This window comes from Panicum virgatum, chromosome 8N, assembly GCF_016808335.1.
Source record: "Panicum virgatum strain AP13 chromosome 8N, P.virgatum_v5, whole genome shotgun sequence".
In the NCBI taxonomy this organism is placed as follows: domain Eukaryota; kingdom Viridiplantae; phylum Streptophyta; class Magnoliopsida; order Poales; family Poaceae; genus Panicum; species Panicum virgatum.
Window position 1 is genome coordinate 45,463,533 of NC_053152.1, and position 18,423 is coordinate 45,481,955.

At 46.2% G+C, this 18,423-nt stretch overlaps 2 protein-coding genes across 3 annotated transcripts; one reads left to right on the forward strand and one right to left on the reverse strand.

Moving 5' to 3' along the window:
• Positions 1–3,654: 3,654 nt before the first annotated feature.
• LOC120684551 (oligouridylate-binding protein 1-like) lies at positions 3,655–9,487 on the reverse strand. Its single transcript, XM_039966404.1, has 12 exons — positions 9,146–9,487; positions 7,808–7,869; positions 7,499–7,601; positions 6,122–6,198; positions 5,972–6,033; positions 5,733–5,820; positions 5,519–5,594; positions 5,399–5,429; positions 5,193–5,306; positions 4,780–4,865; positions 4,503–4,676; positions 3,655–4,254 (listed from the first exon to the last, which is right to left on the reverse strand). Exons 1-12 carry the CDS (start codon positions 9,308–9,310, stop codon positions 3,952–3,954), a joined length of 1,341 nt encoding a protein of 446 aa, XP_039822338.1. The 5' UTR covers positions 9,311–9,487; the 3' UTR covers positions 3,655–3,951.
• A 623-nt stretch (positions 9,488–10,110) lies between these two features.
• On the forward strand, positions 10,111–18,320 carry LOC120686793 (monosaccharide-sensing protein 2-like). Of its 2 annotated transcripts, XM_039969000.1 has the most exons (6): positions 10,111–10,325; positions 13,125–13,243; positions 13,351–13,920; positions 16,180–16,871; positions 17,027–17,214; positions 17,627–18,320. In XM_039969000.1, the coding sequence occupies exons 2-6, from the start codon at positions 13,165–13,167 to the stop codon at positions 18,060–18,062; spliced, it is 1,965 nt and encodes a 654-aa protein (XP_039824934.1). In that variant the 5' UTR covers positions 10,111–10,325; positions 13,125–13,164; the 3' UTR covers positions 18,063–18,320. The 2 variants fall into 2 exon arrangements, with proteins under 2 accessions (XP_039824934.1, XP_039824935.1); XM_039969001.1 differs by lacking the exon at positions 13,125–13,243 and having other exon boundaries at positions 10,124–10,325.
• The last annotated feature ends 103 nt before the right edge of the window (positions 18,321–18,423 follow it).

An 18,423-nucleotide genomic window follows, 5' to 3' on the forward strand; every position in this document is an offset into this window, starting at 1 on the left:
GCAATCACAAAGAAGGCCTGCGGGTTAGGGTTTGGCACCGGATTAACTGGCGTTGGGTGTTTTACACTCGTCGGTGCATTGACTTGGAGTACACCAGGCTAGGGTTTTACACCGGATAAACCGATGCTAAAGAAATTGCATACGTCGGTGCATTGAGAGATGAAGACAGAGGAAATTCTATACACCGGTTAAACCGACGATTGGGTCTTGGTGAACATCGGAGCAGTTGTCCAGAGAGTTAGTTTTTCAGCAACTACACTCACCAGTTAAACCGACGCTACATTGGTTGATTACGTCGGTCGATTGAGGTAGCCGTTGAAGTATAACGGCTAGTTGGAAAATGCACTCACCGGTTAAACCGGTGATGACAAAAATGGGAGCATCGGTTTAACCGGTGATAGCACTTTTTGTCAGCCTTTTTCCAATGGCTAGTTTGGGGTGTGTGGGTTATATATATGCCACCCACGGCTCATTTGAGGCTACTGGAGACTAAGGAAGTATACAAGAGCCAAAGATCATCTCCAACCAACTTAGAGCTTCATTGTACATCATATAGGCTTAAGCACACTTGTGAGAGTGCTTAGTGCTTGTAATAGGGACTAGTTCTTGCGAGAGCTCCCTTGAGAGAAGTCTTGCTGCGGTAAGCAATCCTTGTGATCCATCGTGTGACCCTCCGACTTGGTGTGAAGTGGCAACGACACTTTGTGCGGGGGAAGAGGAGACCCCCTCCTTGGTGGAGAAGCTCCGTAGTGGATTTCGGCCGGGTGACCGAGAGAGACGGTGGCGGTGCACGAGACTCGGTGTCTTGTGGGCACTTGCCTTTGCTTGCCGGCATCGCCTTGGTGGCGTAGTGCAAGACGGTGATCGGAAGAGCCTCGGTGTCCCGTGGACATAGGCGTTTGTGCCGAACCACATTACATGACCGTGTCTACTCGGGAGTTTGCATCCCTCTTGCACTTATCTCTTTACTTACCGTATTACGTTTCCGCATTTACTCTTTCTTGTGTACCTTTACTTTCCTAGTTAGTTTGATTAGCATTGGTTATAGGTTGCAAGTCTTTTAGGGGTAAGTAGAGAGTAGCATAGATAAACCTTAGTCATAACTAGCATGTGTAGGACGTTTTAGATTTATCTTATGCAAATAGTTTGAGCCCTAGGATAGAAAGCGATTAGTGACCCTATTCATCCCCTCCCCCTCTAGGGTCGGACACCCCGGTGATCCTTACAACAGGTTACTTTATGTTTCGTATTTCGGTTTCTATATATCATGACGAAAGACACGAGCGTACGCTAACATCCGCATTTTATGCGTAGGATTCTACATATCATGACGAAAGACACGAGCGTACGCTAACATCCGCATTTTATGCGTCGGACCTTCTTCCTCCTTTCGACCTGGTACAAAACACTCTCTCAATACACTCACTAATTTACCACGCAACATATGTTGGTTTATGTTTATATGTTACGCAGGGTTTGTTTCGAGTACGTTCGTTCCAGATAACGAGGGCGTCACCTTAGACGAACTCGACAGCTTGACTCCAGACTCACCTGGCGCGCACGGTGACCCCGATGTCTTGGGGTATTCACAGCTAGGAGGAGCACCACTTGGGATCTCTCAGCAGCAGACACCGCAACCCCCTTTGCGTCCTGAGCAACAGGTGAGGTCTCCGGATCGTCACACCTACTCCGAGGGCCATGTCCATGCCCAGCAGAGGGCTAAGAGGGTCCGACGGCATAGGGGTGGTTAGATATATCCGATGTTTGTATCTCTGATGTTTATTTGTAATGAGATAGTTGTGGACCGTTTATTTATACACTTCAACGTTCGTCTCTATTCACTCTCGTATTTTCCATTACATACGATAGATGGTATGTTTATGCTTCGATGCTCCATTAGGACTAACTACGATTCAAACTCGACATTATGTACATGTCCAGTGAATGCAAGTTAGGTACGAGACATACATACAAGTATAATACAACATTAACAATACTAAATACGAATACATCTTAAACCGATGAACATCATATGTTATAGATCATGACATAAAATCATCTAGGTCGTCATCCCAGTTGACAGATGGTGGTGCTGCAGGTGGTGTAGTATGGCTCGACGAAACTCTTGCCTTTCCCTTTCTCTCTTTTCTAGATCTACGTTCATGTACATGGGGAGGAACATCATGTGTTGGAGGCCATGGTTTGGGGGGCATGAAGTCATCCATGTCGTCATCCCAGTTAACACAAGTTTGTCCTGCAGGTGGTGCAGCATGACTTGACGAACCTCTTGCCTTTCCCTTTGTCTCTTTTCTGGTTCTAGGTTCATGTACAGAGAGAGGAACATCATGTGTTGGAGGCCATGGTTTGGGGGGCATGAAGTCATCCATGTCGTCATCCCAGTTAACACAAGTCGGTGCTTGAGGTGCTGCAGCATGACTCGACGAACTTCCGGTCACCTGTTCTTGCGGAGGCCAAGTATTATCACCCGAAGATCTTATCCACCTCCTTCGTCTAGTTTGCGGCATAAGTCCACCGAAGATACATACCAATTTACGGAAATTTGGTATCGATTTGTTAATCAACTCCGTGTCCTCGGGGTAATCCTAACATATAATTAAATAATAATTTAACTATTTCATAAATATGGATTCCAGATGACGGACGGGATTAGAACTGAATGAGAGTTACCTTAATGTGCATCTCATACACCTCTGGCCGCATCCATATCTTACAAGAACTTTGTAAGAATCCAATGATATTAGGATGATTCGCTAGTTCTCATACCCTTATGTATATCTTCTGATGTTCTAGCAGGTGTCCTTTTACATCTTGCGTTGTAATACCTCGAAATAATGTGAAATCTTTAAACTCAACTACTTTGGACAACACCATCTCTATCGTACCATCCGCTAACGGATCCAACTTCTTACTGATAACAAGATGGGTCATGATATCAAATATTATACTAGATTTTTCTTCGGTCCATGAAAATCCTCCACAATTGGAGGCAGCCATTGCCTTATGCTGCAATATCAATAAGGTATTGCCTTATGCTCGCCCCGCCCCACGCTGCCGCCGTCGTCCGCCCGTGCCGCCGCCCGCACGCGCCGTTGGCACACCTCCCGCTATGCTGCTGCCGCGCGTGCTGCTTGCTCTGCCACCGCCACCACCACCCGCCGACGCCGGAGAAGAAAGTGGAGAAGCGCCACCGCCGTTTGATTAACATTTTCAAAATTTTGGTTCAACATTTTTTAAATGCTGGTTCAACATTTTCTAAATATTAGTCTAATATTTTTGAAATACTAGTTCAACATTTTCAAAATGTTAGTTCAAACATTTTTTTGGGAATGGACCATCAGCTGGACCTTAGTAGACGTTATAGATAAATTGTTTAATCATCTTCCAGAAGATATATAGGAACCCCCCACAATTCAGCTGTGGCTGTTTCTTTCTTCAAGGCTCGAATTAAAAAAAAAAAGAGAAAAGTTTTCCTGAGGTATACGTATACCACTCTACTAAAATAATTTTGAATACAACTCAGCCCAAAGAAACTACGAATACAGCGTAAACTACGAGTAGACGTTGCTTGTCAACTGTGCACAGGTATAAACGATGATCCAAACACAGAAAATACAATGATCTAAACACAGAAAATACGATGATCTAAACACAGAAAATTATACTAGAATGCCGGGGTGACACCCACCCAGACTTGGTTTCCATGTCTCTCAAATACATATGTTCTACGGTGGTGAAAATATATATAGCTGACATACAGGGCAAGTTACTTAGATGGTGTAACAAAAGATTAGGTAAATAAAAAAAGATCCTGGTAAGGCGTCATCTACTATGATACTCTAGTATATGTATATGGGGGGCTGTAACTGGGGATCATCCTCGCCTTCCTCTTGCAGAGACAGGTAGCTGGCTTATCATGCGCCAGTCGTCACTCTAGAAGTACATGAGCTGCTGCTGCTGCTGCTGCTGCTGGGCAGCGGCAGTGGCAGCAGCATTGACACCTGGGAAGCCGCCATTGTAGATAGCCTGGCTGGCCCCAGCGTCCATCCCCAGCGCAGCCTGCTTCAGGGCGTGCTGGCCCATTAAGGCTGGGTTCGCGGCAATCTTGCTCAGGGCCAGGCGCTGGTAGGCCAGGAAGTCAGTTGCCGACACGCCGGTGGGGAATGCAGATGGTGCAGGAGGGGGGAGCGGCGAAGATGCTGTCCCCGGTGGAGTTGGTTTGTTTCCCCAGGAGCACTGCAAAAATTCCAGGAAAAAGATGGCAATTCAGCAAAAGACAGAAATCAATGTGGTCGTAGATTGCTAGTGGATAAACAAATTTAATCTTCCTCCATTTACTGGTGTAATACCACGTAAGCACCAAAACCATGAGTCTTTTGAAAACAATTAAGGAATACTTTTAAGATTTCACTAGATACTGATGATGCAACTGTCTAGGGAGTTTTCAATAGAAAGGAAGCCTGAAAAGTCTGAACAAGATATACCCTTATGGGCCTCCCGCCAATCAGTTGGCCATTGCCCATCTGAATTGCCAATGCAGCTTCCTCATGGGTGCTGTACCTCACAAAGCCAAAGCCTTTGTCACGTGTTACACGGACCTCCTCAATTGAGCCAACCCCAAGTGAATGAAAAAACAGGTGCACATCATTGTTGGTGGCCTGATAAGTTTAATCAAGAAACAGGAAAGCATTTACAAGAGCAAATAGAAAAAGCTATGTATAATCAAGATAAACAGCAGACATTCCATTGGAAGAGCATTACCTCATGAGGAAGACCACCAACATAAACAGTGGTAAAAAGTGGGTTATTTTCAGGACCATCTTCATTTAAATTCTCCTTTCCAGCTTCTGCATAACATGACAAAAGATTGAAACAATATTGTTAGTCAGTAGTTTCAACCCGTAACTAGGACAAGTACAGCATTATAAAAAATCCCATCTTACCTACAAATTGGAAATTGCAAAAACTAAAGTTAGAATGCAGTAGACAAATAAATCTCCAGAACAATTCTAATTAATTATATTTTTTGTTGAAGGGAATAATTTAATTATAATTATTTAAACTTATTAGTAAAAATTGAACATGAGAGATTTACTCCGTTGGTTGTTACACATTATATCATAACATACAGACTAAGGAAGAAGAAACGTTGAAATCAAAGCACATGTATTCACCTGATGAACCATTTGTCTGGTCCACCTTGGTGTCCACACTTTGTTTCTCTTCACCAGCATTAGCACCTTTTGTCGCCCAATTGCAACGAATTTGACGGTTGCCAAGCCACTTCCCTGCCGGTAGGAAAAAGACAGCTTAATCACTTTGGGAAAGTTAACGACTCCAAAATGGAACATAGACTAGAAACATGGAAATAGGAACTCACCATTTAAGTCATTTATTGCATTTTGAGCATCCTGTTAATGAATAATGGCACAGCAAAATGAAACAGGTCCAAAAGTTCTAAACAAATGCACAAAGGGTTTAAATATCATGGTGAAACTACCTGCTGATTCCTGAAAGAAACAAAACCGAACCCTCTGGATCGTCCTGTTTTCTGGTCCCACATAACCCTAGCATCTCTGCAAAAGTTACCAAGCTAAAACGGTGAACAGATATTTCATGTACTCATCAGTCAACACTACCAAACTATTCTGCTAACAATGTCACGGTGGACAAGCAAAATGATGGAGGGGAGATAAGAGTGAGGCAATGCTTACGAGCAGGTAGAGTATCCAGAGAAAAAGGCAAATAGAGCAGCATCAGTGATTTCTGGGCAAAGATCCCCAACAAAAATATTAAAATGGCCTGCAGAGATGAAGATTCAACACCACAGCTTACCAATAGAATTCAGAAACCATATATTGAATATATTCATATATATGTACCTCCATGACACTTGAAAGAACAAGCAAAATACAAATATAGAATATAATATAAACATCATTCAGTTCCAAACCTGATGTGTCCTCCCTCTGAGTACTTGTATATGCCCAATTGACTTTTATTGGCTGACCATACCTGATTTTTGGGGGAGTCCTTAGCAATTTGAGCCAAAAGCAGGAGAATGTTCGCAGAAATTAGCACGCAACAAACCCAAAATACTTACAGTTGTTTGCCGTTGAGAGATAAAATTGCTAGTGCAGCAGATCGGCGGTCATAGTAGTCGATGAAACCAAAAGATGACTGCAACATCAGAAGGGAAAGTGTGAAGATCGCATTGTCACAAACAATCTATCTAGCAAATACTCCCTCCGTCCCAAATTATTAGTCGTTTTGGCTTTTCTAGATTCATAGACTTCGCTATGCATCTACGTATATATTATGTCTAGGTGCATAGCAAAGTCTATGAATCTAGAAAAGCCAAAATGAGTAATAATTAGGGACGGAGGGAGTATCTGATAAGCAAACCTGTAAATCATTAATAATTAACAGATTAAACATAGGAAATGTGGCATCTCAAATTGTAATTTTATGTTAAAAAATAGTGATCAGAAAGAGTGTGTATTGACAGCGCTAGAAATTTCATAATTTAAGCATTTATATTTTGATCCATTCAAAATTTATTTACCAATAAAATGAATATGTATAACATTCAAAAAAAATGTTGCATCTCCTAGCTTCTCACCATGGCACTCTTGCATCTCGCTGAAACAATATGCCAATCCAAAGGTGCCAAAAAACTACGTCTGGATCAGTTCTAAGTCTAACCACAATCAATAAACTCTAGTATGTTTTGAACAGATATTACAGCATAATTAATTTAGATATTGGTATAGAAGCACCATGTGATTCCACAAGTAAAACCACAGCAACATACCACGTTCAAGTCTTGACATCATTCCAATTTACGATATTGCACTCATCAAGTTTTCAAAAGCTAATGGACATGCCACATACCTAGCTAAGTAAGCTAGGGCGCAAGGAGCATATGTACTTTCAAGTAAAAGAATGTTGGCACACAGCTGCACTGTATTGTAGTGAACTAGCTGGAATTAGACAACTAAAAACCCTAGTATTCAATATCTATAACTAAAAAAGGGGGTGACTCACCCTTCTCCCTGGTAAGTGAATTTCCATATTGCGCTCTATGGCACATTTTCATTTATTTTGCCCCTTAAGTTGAACTAGCAACAAGTGCGCGATAATGACACGTTTTAGCACTTTTCTCATACTATTTTAAAGTATATACCTAATAAGTATTTCAGCGATTTTAATACTTAAAATGCTAATATTATTAACTACCAAAATAATTGAAACTTTTTAAATAAGTATTGAAATCATTAAAGCGGGTATTAAATTCATCGGAACAAGTTCCAAATGCAATGAAAAATATGACAAATAGCGCAAGAGCATGTTACTGTGTGTATTTCCATGGTAACAAGACTCATGGAGGAAAGCAAACAAAAAAAATGAGATGCAGAAGGCAAGCCGGGTTTTTTGGGGTGCTTTATTCAGTTACTTTTTAGAAGAAAGAAAGATCCACCTTTTCTTTTCTGATGAGCTTGCAACCTTCTACTGGACCAATACTTTGGAAGACTTCCTGCAGTAACGTGTCCGTCACTTGAAGATGGATATTGCCAACATACCTTTCCAGAATATGATTAATGAGCGCAGAATAAATAAATAATATATAACAGCTAGTCTGCATTAATTTGCAGGTTTGCAGCACGAAGGACATTTTTTTTTTGGAACGCTTGAAAAGTAAGGAAGCAAGGCAATATTTTTATGGAGATGTTTTTTGAAATCAACTTTTAGCGGTACAGCGAGGCAAAGAAACGCTCCCAACACTTACACGCTGCGGCATGTACTTGAATCAAACCCAGGAGGAAGGTTTCCGCTAACTATGGGTTCTATCTGCAAAAAAAAATATACAAGTGTAAGCAAAAGATTTCCATGAAGAACACACGTACATATATGATTTGAGAACACGATTGACATTCGTCTTAAAAAGTGAAGAACACTGGGGTCAACCAAATAAGTAAAGCTGTATGCAAGAACAAAACATGAAAAACGTATGCAAGAACAAAACATGAAAACATACAGGGAACATGGTCGGTCATGGATTCACCGGTTTCATGGAGGATTTCCCATATTAGTTCTCATACAAAATTATTATGTACCATTACATGATTTTTGTATGACTGGTGAATGAAAACAGCACATTTAAGATTCTAGAAGGAAGTGCAAGTACACTTCTTTATGATCAAATAGAGCAAAAGTACAAAATATATCTTTAACTGGTGGCACATTTAGCATTCAAAATTCAGGTGACCCTACAGGAACTCATATAGACTTCACACTAACAATCTGCAATAATCAAATTAAAACGCAAAATGTATTTTGCACTAGAAATCCCTTTCCGCATCAGATACAGCTCCACAAAATTTTAGGTTCAGTTTGTAACCAGAAAATGTTGCAGTTTGTGAAGCTAAGTAGTGCCTCCTTTACTACAAAAAAGGACTTTCACTCATCAAACGTTACTAATCCAACAAGTAAATATCAACCATGTTTAGCACAACTAGGAACTAATTTGCTAGTATTACACTATCGCAAGACCTCAAGAAGGGAGCACAATGATCGTCTGGGCAGTCTTAGTTAGGAGGGGAGGTTAAACTAATAAAAGGTGGAAAAAAACACACAGATGGTCACAATAACCAATCCATGTACTCTGATGCTATAACATGGGTCACGAAATCACCATAGACAGATTCAATCCGACGAAAACCCTTAACCCCGCAAACCCTACCAGAAATCTAAATTCTCTTTCCCTGCACGGGCTCGCACCGGCGTTGAGGATCCCAGAATCCTGAGGAATGGCGAGGAAATTGAGAAGCAGAAACCCCGACCGCGGAAACCCCCCGAATCCCCACAATTCCACCTTAAACCCCCCGACCCAATCCCCGCAATTCCACCTGAAAATCCCCCCGAATCCCTACAATTCCACCGGAAAACCCCATCCAACCGGCTACCGCCCGTCCACCACTCCGTGAGAACCGAAACCCCCCCGATCGATCCCCCGCGCACGCGCCCCCAAAACCACTAGCCCACGCCCGCCGCATCGATCGAACCGGACAAACAGGCGAAAAAAAAGTTAGCGCGGATGAGAAACCGAGGAGAGAGCCTTCCCCACCTGCGGCGCGTCGAGGAGGCCGGGGTGCGGGTGGTGCCCCGGGAACAAGGGCGGCTGCGCCTGCTGCTGCTGCTGCAGGAGCAGCGCCTGCTGCATCAGCTGCTGCTGCTGCTGCGCCGCCACGGCGGCCGCCGCCGCCGCCTGCTTGATCCGCTGCTGGTGCATGCCGCCGGCGATCGCCCCCCGCCGGTTATTAGGGTTTCGTCGGGGCGGAAAACCCCAACGGGGAGGAGGAACCAAAAAAAAGGAAAAGAAAAAAAGAAAAATAAAATTAAAAAAGGAAAGAAACAAAGAGGAAAAAACCCCTCGAAGCCGAGAGGGGAAGAGAAGAAGAAGGGAGGAGCCGCGCCGGTTCGGAGGGGGGCGAGAGGATATTTCCACGGGCGCGGCGCGCGGCGTTTTCGACCAGCCCCCCTGGTTTGTCTAAATTCTGAATGAGCCCGTGGTGTCGGTGGGCGGGTTGGGGACCTGGTCGCGGTAGCAGAGAAGTGGGAGGGACGGGCTGCTGGTGCCGCGCGCTTGCTGCCGGATCGGAGTAAAAAAAGCACCACAACCTCACGGGAGGAGTCCAAAGCCTAGGCGCACGACTATGCACGTTGTCGACAAGTTCCATTTCATTTTTACGGATCGGAAAAGTTGGGGCAATATAATGGAGCCGTGGTGGTTACGGTTATGCTTCAAATATGGAGTTCCTTTTTCCTGCTTATTGCCATGTCCGGTTGTAGATTCTTCCAAAACTTCGAGCCGTTATATAATTTGTCTCTGTCTAATTTCCCTATTGTCCAATTTTTCTCCTCCCGTTAATCAGAACCTGGTCTCCACCGGCAGGGCCACTCCGGGCCGTTGATCCGCTAACGGACGGCCGGGTCGCAGGCTCGCAGCCCAGCGGATCTGACGGACCGAGCCGTGGGGTTAGGCTGGCCTCACCTCACTAATGCCACCCCATTCCCTTCGCTCTTCAGTCTTCCCCCCTTCCTCAGCTAATCTAATCATCTCATCATCGTCACCGCCTGTCTCCCCCCCGCCGTCGCGCCTCCACCCGGGTCCCGTCCCGGCCCCTCCTCTCCACCCGGCCCGGCGCGCGGCGGCGACCAGGCTCCGCCACTGCCGCCCCCCCGCGTGGCCGCGTACCTCCCGCGGCTGACTCCGCCCCGTCAATCAGTCCGCGCGGCGCCCGCGGGTGAGGATTTCGTCTCCCGCCTCTCGCGTCGTTTCGGGGTGGGGGGATGGGGGTCGGAGGGTCGCGGGGTGATCTTCCGCGGTTGGTGCGGCGGGGATGGGGGAGCGCGGGAGTGGAATTGCGCGCTGTGTCTCGCGGGCCAGTGCGGGGGTGACGGCTGCCCAGTCCGTGCCTGCTAGCGCTAGTGTGTGCCGGCGGGTGTCTCCACCCTAAAATTCCGACCTTTTCTTTTCCTGTTGTTGGATGTGGTTATAGATGATTAGTGAAATTGGTATGAGACTGGGCTTGCTGCTGCAGTTGATGAAATGGTCATGTATCGTGGCGTGGATTGTATGCAGGTATGGGTTGGCTTCTGGGGGCTGCCTCTGCCTGCATTGGTAAAACTAGGTGGCCACTGTTGCTATTAGATAGATTTTTATGACGTGTAATGGCCTGGGGTTGCTTCGGATCGGGGAACGTAACATGTTTTCATGAGTATCGGGCATTGGTACCCACTGCGTCTATTACGTTTGTCGACTTGTGCATGTCGTGCTGCCGTTCACTTCCGCCGCCATTGATGGAACGAGATGGTGGAACCCCAGTACCTCTCTCAGAGGCATGGTTTGTCATGTCATGCGTTTAGGCTAGGGCCGAAAACTGCACAAGTTCGAGATGAGCAGAGCGGCTAACGTTAGCTGTATGGCTTGGACTGGGTTTCCTAGGTGTTTCCGGACCGTCGGTTACTAGTTTCAATTCCCCCCTCAAATTTTTGGCAGGGTACTTTGATTTTTTTTTGTGGGTAACTACTGTCTTAATGCGCTGTCGTCTTATTGACTTGATTGATGTAAAGACCATGCACTTATAATCATAGAGAGATGGGAGCTGGTTAAAGCATTATTTGTGTGGACAATACTGATGGCTGCTATTTGCAGTACAACTGATAGCACGTTAATTAGAAAAGCTACTTGATTATGGAGTGATTTTACCAAACCCCTATTATTGGAAGGCCATGCCTTTCCACTAATCGTCTCGGGGTCCTGTACTTCCATCTTTTGACTTCTGACAGGAAAGGAGGTGTTCTATACATCCATAAATAGACAAAATTTATCTCATTCCAAAAATGTTTCTACCCGAGATTGCACATTTCTCTTGCCTTTTTTTAGGCATACCTCCACAAATATCCATTTACCCACATTTTGCATGGCATGCTTGGTAGGGTCAGTCAGTTCAACGGCTTCTTACCAGCTACTATCAGCTGCAAATCTTCCATGTTTACATTAGCATTCTTGAGTGAAGGGTCAATTCATTATAAAGAAGAGGGGAGAATAGATTACCATAAATAAAAAGTTTACATGCAAGTTTTTTTGTCCACCTATTGTCTCCTAAGCAGTATATTTACGCAGCTGTTAGCCTAATTTTAGCCCTAGAAATGAAGGATGCCCATATATTTTGTCGGTACCCTGTAGCAGGGATACTCACTCTTACTGCTGCAAGGCAGGACCCGCGTAGTTATCCGTAACTGCGCGGAAAGGACGGAGTAGCCAGGCCCCACGGGTCAGGCTCTTCCCTCACCAGGCCAACGGCCCCGGACCCGTTCCCCGCCTGGGGATGGGTCCGGAGATGCCACGTGTCTCTAAGGAAGGGAAGCTCCGAGCTGACAACCGAGGCCTCGGACCCCCCATAGGGGACCGGGACCTCCTGCGTCCGTACGGACTCCCCTTACCGCGTGGGGGTCCGGAGCCGCCACGTGTCCCGGAGGTGCGGGCTCATGCGCGAGCCTTCCGCTGGGAGCTCGCCACCCACCGCATTTAATGTGGATGGTGAGGCGTGCTCTGTCGCCGCGGCACGCGGGACAACCTTTATCAGGCCTCACTGTGCACCGCGTATTACCAAGGTGCACAGTGCAGCCGCCTGTGCCGCACCCGCGCAGAGCCCGTCTGCAGCATTAAATGGATACGACGGCACGGCACTTTTCCATCATGCCGCCTACGCCGCAAGCTACACAGCCCGTGTAGCTACATGGCAGGCGACGCCACTGGCTACGTCTGGCATCGTCCTCGACAAGACAGCGCCTGGACATGAGGAGCGAGAGATCCCCTTTGCATGCGACGCCATAATGTATGAACAGTATGTTATTTTATACTACATCGTTGGGCCCACCTGTCGGGGACCCAACAGCCATGTACGCGCCTCCCTTGAGATATAAAAGGGAGGCGCTCGCTGTGCACGGGGAGCTCTCCAGGGACACACAAGCTCTCGCGAACTCTCTCTCGAGGGAAGGCAATGCAACACACAGTGGACGTAGGGTATTACGCTCCGGCGGCCCGAACCACTCTAATCCCGCTGTGTTCATCATGTTCTTGAGAGAGATCGAACTAGGACTAGCTAACCCCCGAGTACACACCCTCTGGGCTAGGGCGGGTGCCTTCCGCCACCCGGCTGTGGTTTGCAGCACCACGACATATTTTTTTCACTTATATTCCTCTTTTATCGCTTTAGTGCTGCCTTTCAGAGTGACTTTCTTATTACCAACCAGATATGCTTTCTCTCAGTGACTTTCTAAGTAGTTTCCTGTAAAAAATACACTGGAGTTAATGACATAACTAATGGATTAAACGAATAATATAACAACGAATAAGAGTTTCATATATTGCAATGTAACTGTACGGACGTATGTATAGAGGACTGGCATTCAGGTTTTAACCATGTAGCTGTTTGTCTAACTCTGGGGGCAAAAGTTCGATTTGTCGCCCTCAACAAAGTAATTTGATAGGATTATGTTTTTAATCAAGTATTTCTCATAAATGTTCATATTTTCAGTATATAAAATATTTGAAGAAGGGCCATAGTACTTGATGAAATGAAGTCAACAGTGTTTTCTGCAGTTGTCGTTTCAATTGGTTATGCATTACTTGGATGGGATTTTGCAGCATTGTTTGGTAATGTTTTTCCTTTGCTGCTATTTTTTTTGTCCTTATAGGTTAATTATCTTCAATAGAACACTATACTGTCTTATCATACTAACCTTGATTTTATCATCTGACAGAGGCTAACCGTCATATGGAAAAGGAATTTGAATTGGAGAATGGACATTCTATTGACGGTATAACCATATCAGTATCAGCATTTGGGGCTATTGTGATAACAATATTCTCTGGATCACTATTAGATTGGCTTGGAAGACGTGCCATACTGGTCCATTCATCTCTGCTATTATTTTTAGGTGGTCTCCTGATGCTATGGTCTCCTAACATCTATATTCTACTTCTAGCTAGGTTATTTGTTGGATCAGCAAGTGGTTTGGTTTTCACCTGTGTCCCTATTTATATATCCGAAACATCTCCTCCAAATATAAGGGGATTACTAGTAACTATGCCACAGTTTATGTTCTTCATTGGAACTATCTTTTCCTATTGCTTTATATTATGGTTAACACTAATGTCTTCACCTAAGTGGAGAATTATGATTGGTGCAATCTTTGCTCCTTCCATCCTCTACTTGGCTTTGTTAGCGTACTACTTGCCAGAGTCACCTAGGTGGCTTGTAAATGATGGAAAGATTAGTGAGGCCAGAGATTCCCTGCAGTGGCTTAGAGGGAAGAAGCATGATATTTCAGGTGAGAATGATGCCAGTTGCCAACTGCTTCTGATTTATTCACATGTTTTCCATCCAAAGGTGATTAGTTCAGAATTGATAGGGAGCAGACTAAACAGATGCAGTCATGAGGACTAGATAAATGTACAGTTGCAACTGATATCTGACGGCATGACCATACACATCATTTGCAATTTTGGAAATAGTACTGTTATGAGTCAAATTGTGGGATAATGAACCAAGATTTTAACCATCACCTGTTTCCTTGCTTGGTGTTCATGGAGCCAGGGCTATGAGAAATGAATAGGCATAATCTTCTGATTTTCAACTTGCCTTTGGAAATGCTAATTGAACTGTGATTCTGTGAAGAACCTCTTAATATAGAAAGTGTTAAAAATTAGGGTAAAGTCCATTTTTGGCCATCGAACTATTGCCCGAGTTTGGTTTTGGCCATCGAACTCCAAAACCGGGTATCCTTGACCACTCAACTCTCAAAACCGTTCATTTTTAGCCATCGGACGGTTTTGGTGAGTGGTTTTTGCTGATGTGGACACCACGTGGCGGTGGGGCCCACATGTCAGCTTAATTTTTTCTCTCTCTTGTTTCTCTCTTCCCCGCTCTCTCTCTCTCTTCCCCGCTCTCTCTCCCCGGCGGCGCCGCCCTCCCTGGCTCCCTGCCCGTCCCCACCTCTCTCTCCAAGGCCATCGCGCGCGGAGCAGAAGCCCGCGGGCGGGGGAGCTCCGCGCCGCCGCGGCCTGGGGCGGGCGAGCGCCGCCGCGGCCCGTGGGCAGGGGAGCTCTGCTGGCGGGCCTCCTCCCCAACTCAACTGCAGGGGTGGCGGGGCGCGGCCGCGGCCCCGGCGGTCTGGCGAGAGCACAGCGAACGCGCCCCGGCAGCCGCGCGGTTGAACGGAGGCGGCTGGCGAGCGGCGGCGGCCCTTCGCTCCCTCTGTAGGCGGCGGCGGCGAGTCCCCTGGTCGAGGATGCGGACGGCGGCGAGTGGCGGGCGAGGCGAGCGTGGCGAGGGCCTGCAGGGCCCCCACTCCGCCGGCCTCGCCTTGCTCTGTGTGGCCGCGGGACGGCGGCGAGGGCGCGGCTCGGCGTCGAGCGAGTGGCGCGGCCGCGGCGAGCGCGCGCGGTGCCGTGGGACGGCTGTTCGTCGGGCCATCCTCCCCCGCCGGGCCGCCCCTCCTGCTGCGGCGGATCAGGAGCTCGAGCTCCGCCGCGCCTCCCTTGGCGGTCGAGCTCCGTGGAGACTCGGCGGCGACGGCGAGCTCCGCCGGCCTCCCTCCTTCCTCCTCTGTCCTCGTCGCCTCGGGGTGCCGCCGCCGGATCACCTCGCCGCACCGCAGCTCCCTCCTCGGCGTCGCGCCGCAGCTCTGCTCCCTCTGCCGGCAGGCGGAGCTTGACGCGGCACCAGGAGGCGCCGCGGCCCCTCGCGCGGAGCTCGGTTGCGGCCCCCTGGCGGCGCGGCGGGCGGATCTCGGCGCGGACCCAGGCGACGCTGTGGACGGAGACCGGGCGGAGCAGGCCGTCATCGTAAGTGCCCATCTCCCCGCCGCCGCCGTACGACTCGCCGCCGGCGGGAACACGCCGGGCGAGCTCCGCCATGAGCCAGAGCTGCCGGCCGGGTGAGCTGGAGAGGCGTGCGCGGGAAGGGCGGCGGCCGACGCAGGGTCAACAGAGTTGGATAGGAGAGAGGAGAGGTAGAGGGAGAGAGAAAGAGGAGAGAGGAGGGAGAGGAGGGGCTGACAGGTGGGTCCCACCGCCACGTGGCGTCCAACTCAGCAAAACCACCCAGCAAAACAGCTCAATTTCCAAACATGAATGGTTTTGAGAGTTGGATGGCTGCGGATGTCCGGTTTTAGAGTTGCATTGCCAAATCCGGACGCAGTCGATAGTTGGATGGTCAAAAATGGACTTTACTCTAAAAATTATAACTATGCAAGTAACTAGTAGTCTATTACATGATTTCAGATCCAAGCATCTGAATGGAAGCCAATCCAGTTCTTTTTACCATATCTGCTGTAAAATTACACATAAGGAGCATTTGGCTGCTATTCACTTAACATAAGAGATAGAACAGGTCAATAAGGGGATTTGTATAACGATTATAGGTTGTGAGGCAATATTGATAAAGTGTTAATGGTGCTTTGATTATGCATGTTGCATTAACCGAGGTTTCTTATTTATTGTAAATCTAGCCAACCAATGATTATTGTTCATTTATAATTTTTGTCTAAAGAAGCACAAATGCGCCATGACATCACATAGACCTGCAGGAGAAATTGAAACTATTGTGGAAAGTGTGGACTTTATCTTGGACACAGCCCTTGGGACTGATCAGGGTCAAAGTTTCGCTGGACTCATTTCTAGCCAGATTTGGCCCCAGAATACTTTTTATTGGAACCTTTCAGATCCACTAGTTGGTCTTCTTGGAAGCATTCATGAAACTATGTCGGAAGCAACAGGAAGCAGAAGGAATAGTTTCTTCCCAGTCTTCAACAGTTTTTCTTTTCTGGAACATGAACATATGAATGAGCACAGGGATGATAGCAGTGATCAACAAACTAGGGATGTTTATTCTGCTGGAGAAGCTAATAATGGAGATGGTTTGCGGACTTCTCTGCTTTCTCAGACAGCAAGTGTTGAAGTTAACGAAACAAATACATCTTTTACTTCTGAGGGGAGCTCTTCATATTTAAGAAGGCATGGTACTTCAGCATTTACGCAAGAGTTTATGGCATCTTTACATGATCATGACATTGAAGAAGAAGATGAAGAAACCAGTGGGATGGCATTGCCTCACCAGCCTGCATATCGGTATATGGGAAACTCAAGGAGACATCCATACAGATATCGAATCCTCCGGCTGTCTGAAACAGCTGATATGAAGTCTAAATGGCGGGTGCTTCTTCAGCCAGGAATCAGGCATGCCTTGTGCTATGGCATGTTACTTCAAGCTCTCCAGCAGGTATGTTTCAATGTCACTTGTAGCTTTTGTCCAAATTTCAGCATGGACTTGAGTTCACAATCCTTTTCTAATGGCAACTAATATAATGCTAGTTAGTCTGCTGACAAGGTTCTATTTGCTTGTCTCCTCTCCTGTTTTCTCTCTCAAAAATACAGTCAGCAGGGATCAGTATGCTTCTCCGCTACACTCCTGAAATACTTAAACAGGTTGGAGTGGTTAGTTTGTTTTCAGACATTGGACTTTCTCCTCATTCAACATCAATTCTCATAAGTTCCCTTAATGCTTTGCTGATGCTCCCTTGTATAACTGCTGCAATGCTGCTGATGGATGTCTGCGGGAGAAGGTAAACTCTGAGACAACAAAATGATGTTAGTTTACGATTAGTAGAAATGCATCCACAAGATCAAGAGAAAAACGTCTATGCATCATCACATGGTCTCAATATAGCTTTTGGCTGCCTTAACGGATCACCTTTATATGTTGTATGATTTTTGAACTCCAATACTTCTCTGACATTTGCATAGTTGTGATTCCAGCATTCGCTCCTGAGATTTCATTTGCATTGAGAACCCTATAAAATTATTGTTGAAATTCTCTACAAGTATTTCGTTTTGCCAAAGTTTTGAGCAGCAAGTTTGTCATGTAGTGATTGTGATATTTTGAGTTAAACATTCAGTTTTTAGTCAAGAAAACATTATTTACATTCGCACATCCCCAAGGAATGCTCATGTTAATCTGTGTCTACATTTGTGCAGGGCTCTTATACTGGCATCCACTCCAATCCTGATATTATCATTGAGTGTTATGTCTTTGTCCACCCTGGTGGATATGGGATCGTTGGAGCGTGCCATCCTCTTCCACCTCGCATTAACCATTTGCTTCTGCTCCTACGTCATCGGTTTGGGGCCGATACCCAATGTTCTCTGCTCTGAGATGTTCCCAACCAAGGCCCGTGCAACCTGCGTAAGCTTCTGTTCTCTTTCCTTCTGGTTTGGAGGGCTGCTTTCAGCATACTGCTTCCCTGTGATGCTGAGTACCATCGGGCTCGGGGGAGCATGTGGGATCTATGCACTTGTGTGCTGCATAGCTCTTTGTCTCGTCTACTATAGAATACCGGAGATGAGTACGCTTAACTTGGAGTTCATTGCCGACCTCTTCAAACATTCAAGGCAGTCGCGGTATGTAGCTTAGTTTGCTCAGGACTGAAGGTATCTCCGGCTGGGAGCTGATGGATGATGCGTGTACATATAACAAGTATAGCTTGGATGTTGAAACTTTGTGCTAGTTTTAGGAGGATTGGTGATACTGTATCTAGTGCTTAATTCTTTTTGTTCTTTTCAGATTGGTAGCAATGTTTGTAGTGTTTACAGCAAGAAATTATTCACTGCATGTATCCTTTCTGAGATCGAAATAATATTTCTGGGGTTATACAGATTAAATTACCTGTCATTCTTCCAAGAATGATTTTGTTTGCTGTAAAAGCCCAGTCGTCGTTGTTTACCAGAACTAGAAGCATGTGCCTAATAATTTCTAAACAAAGGTAAACATTTTT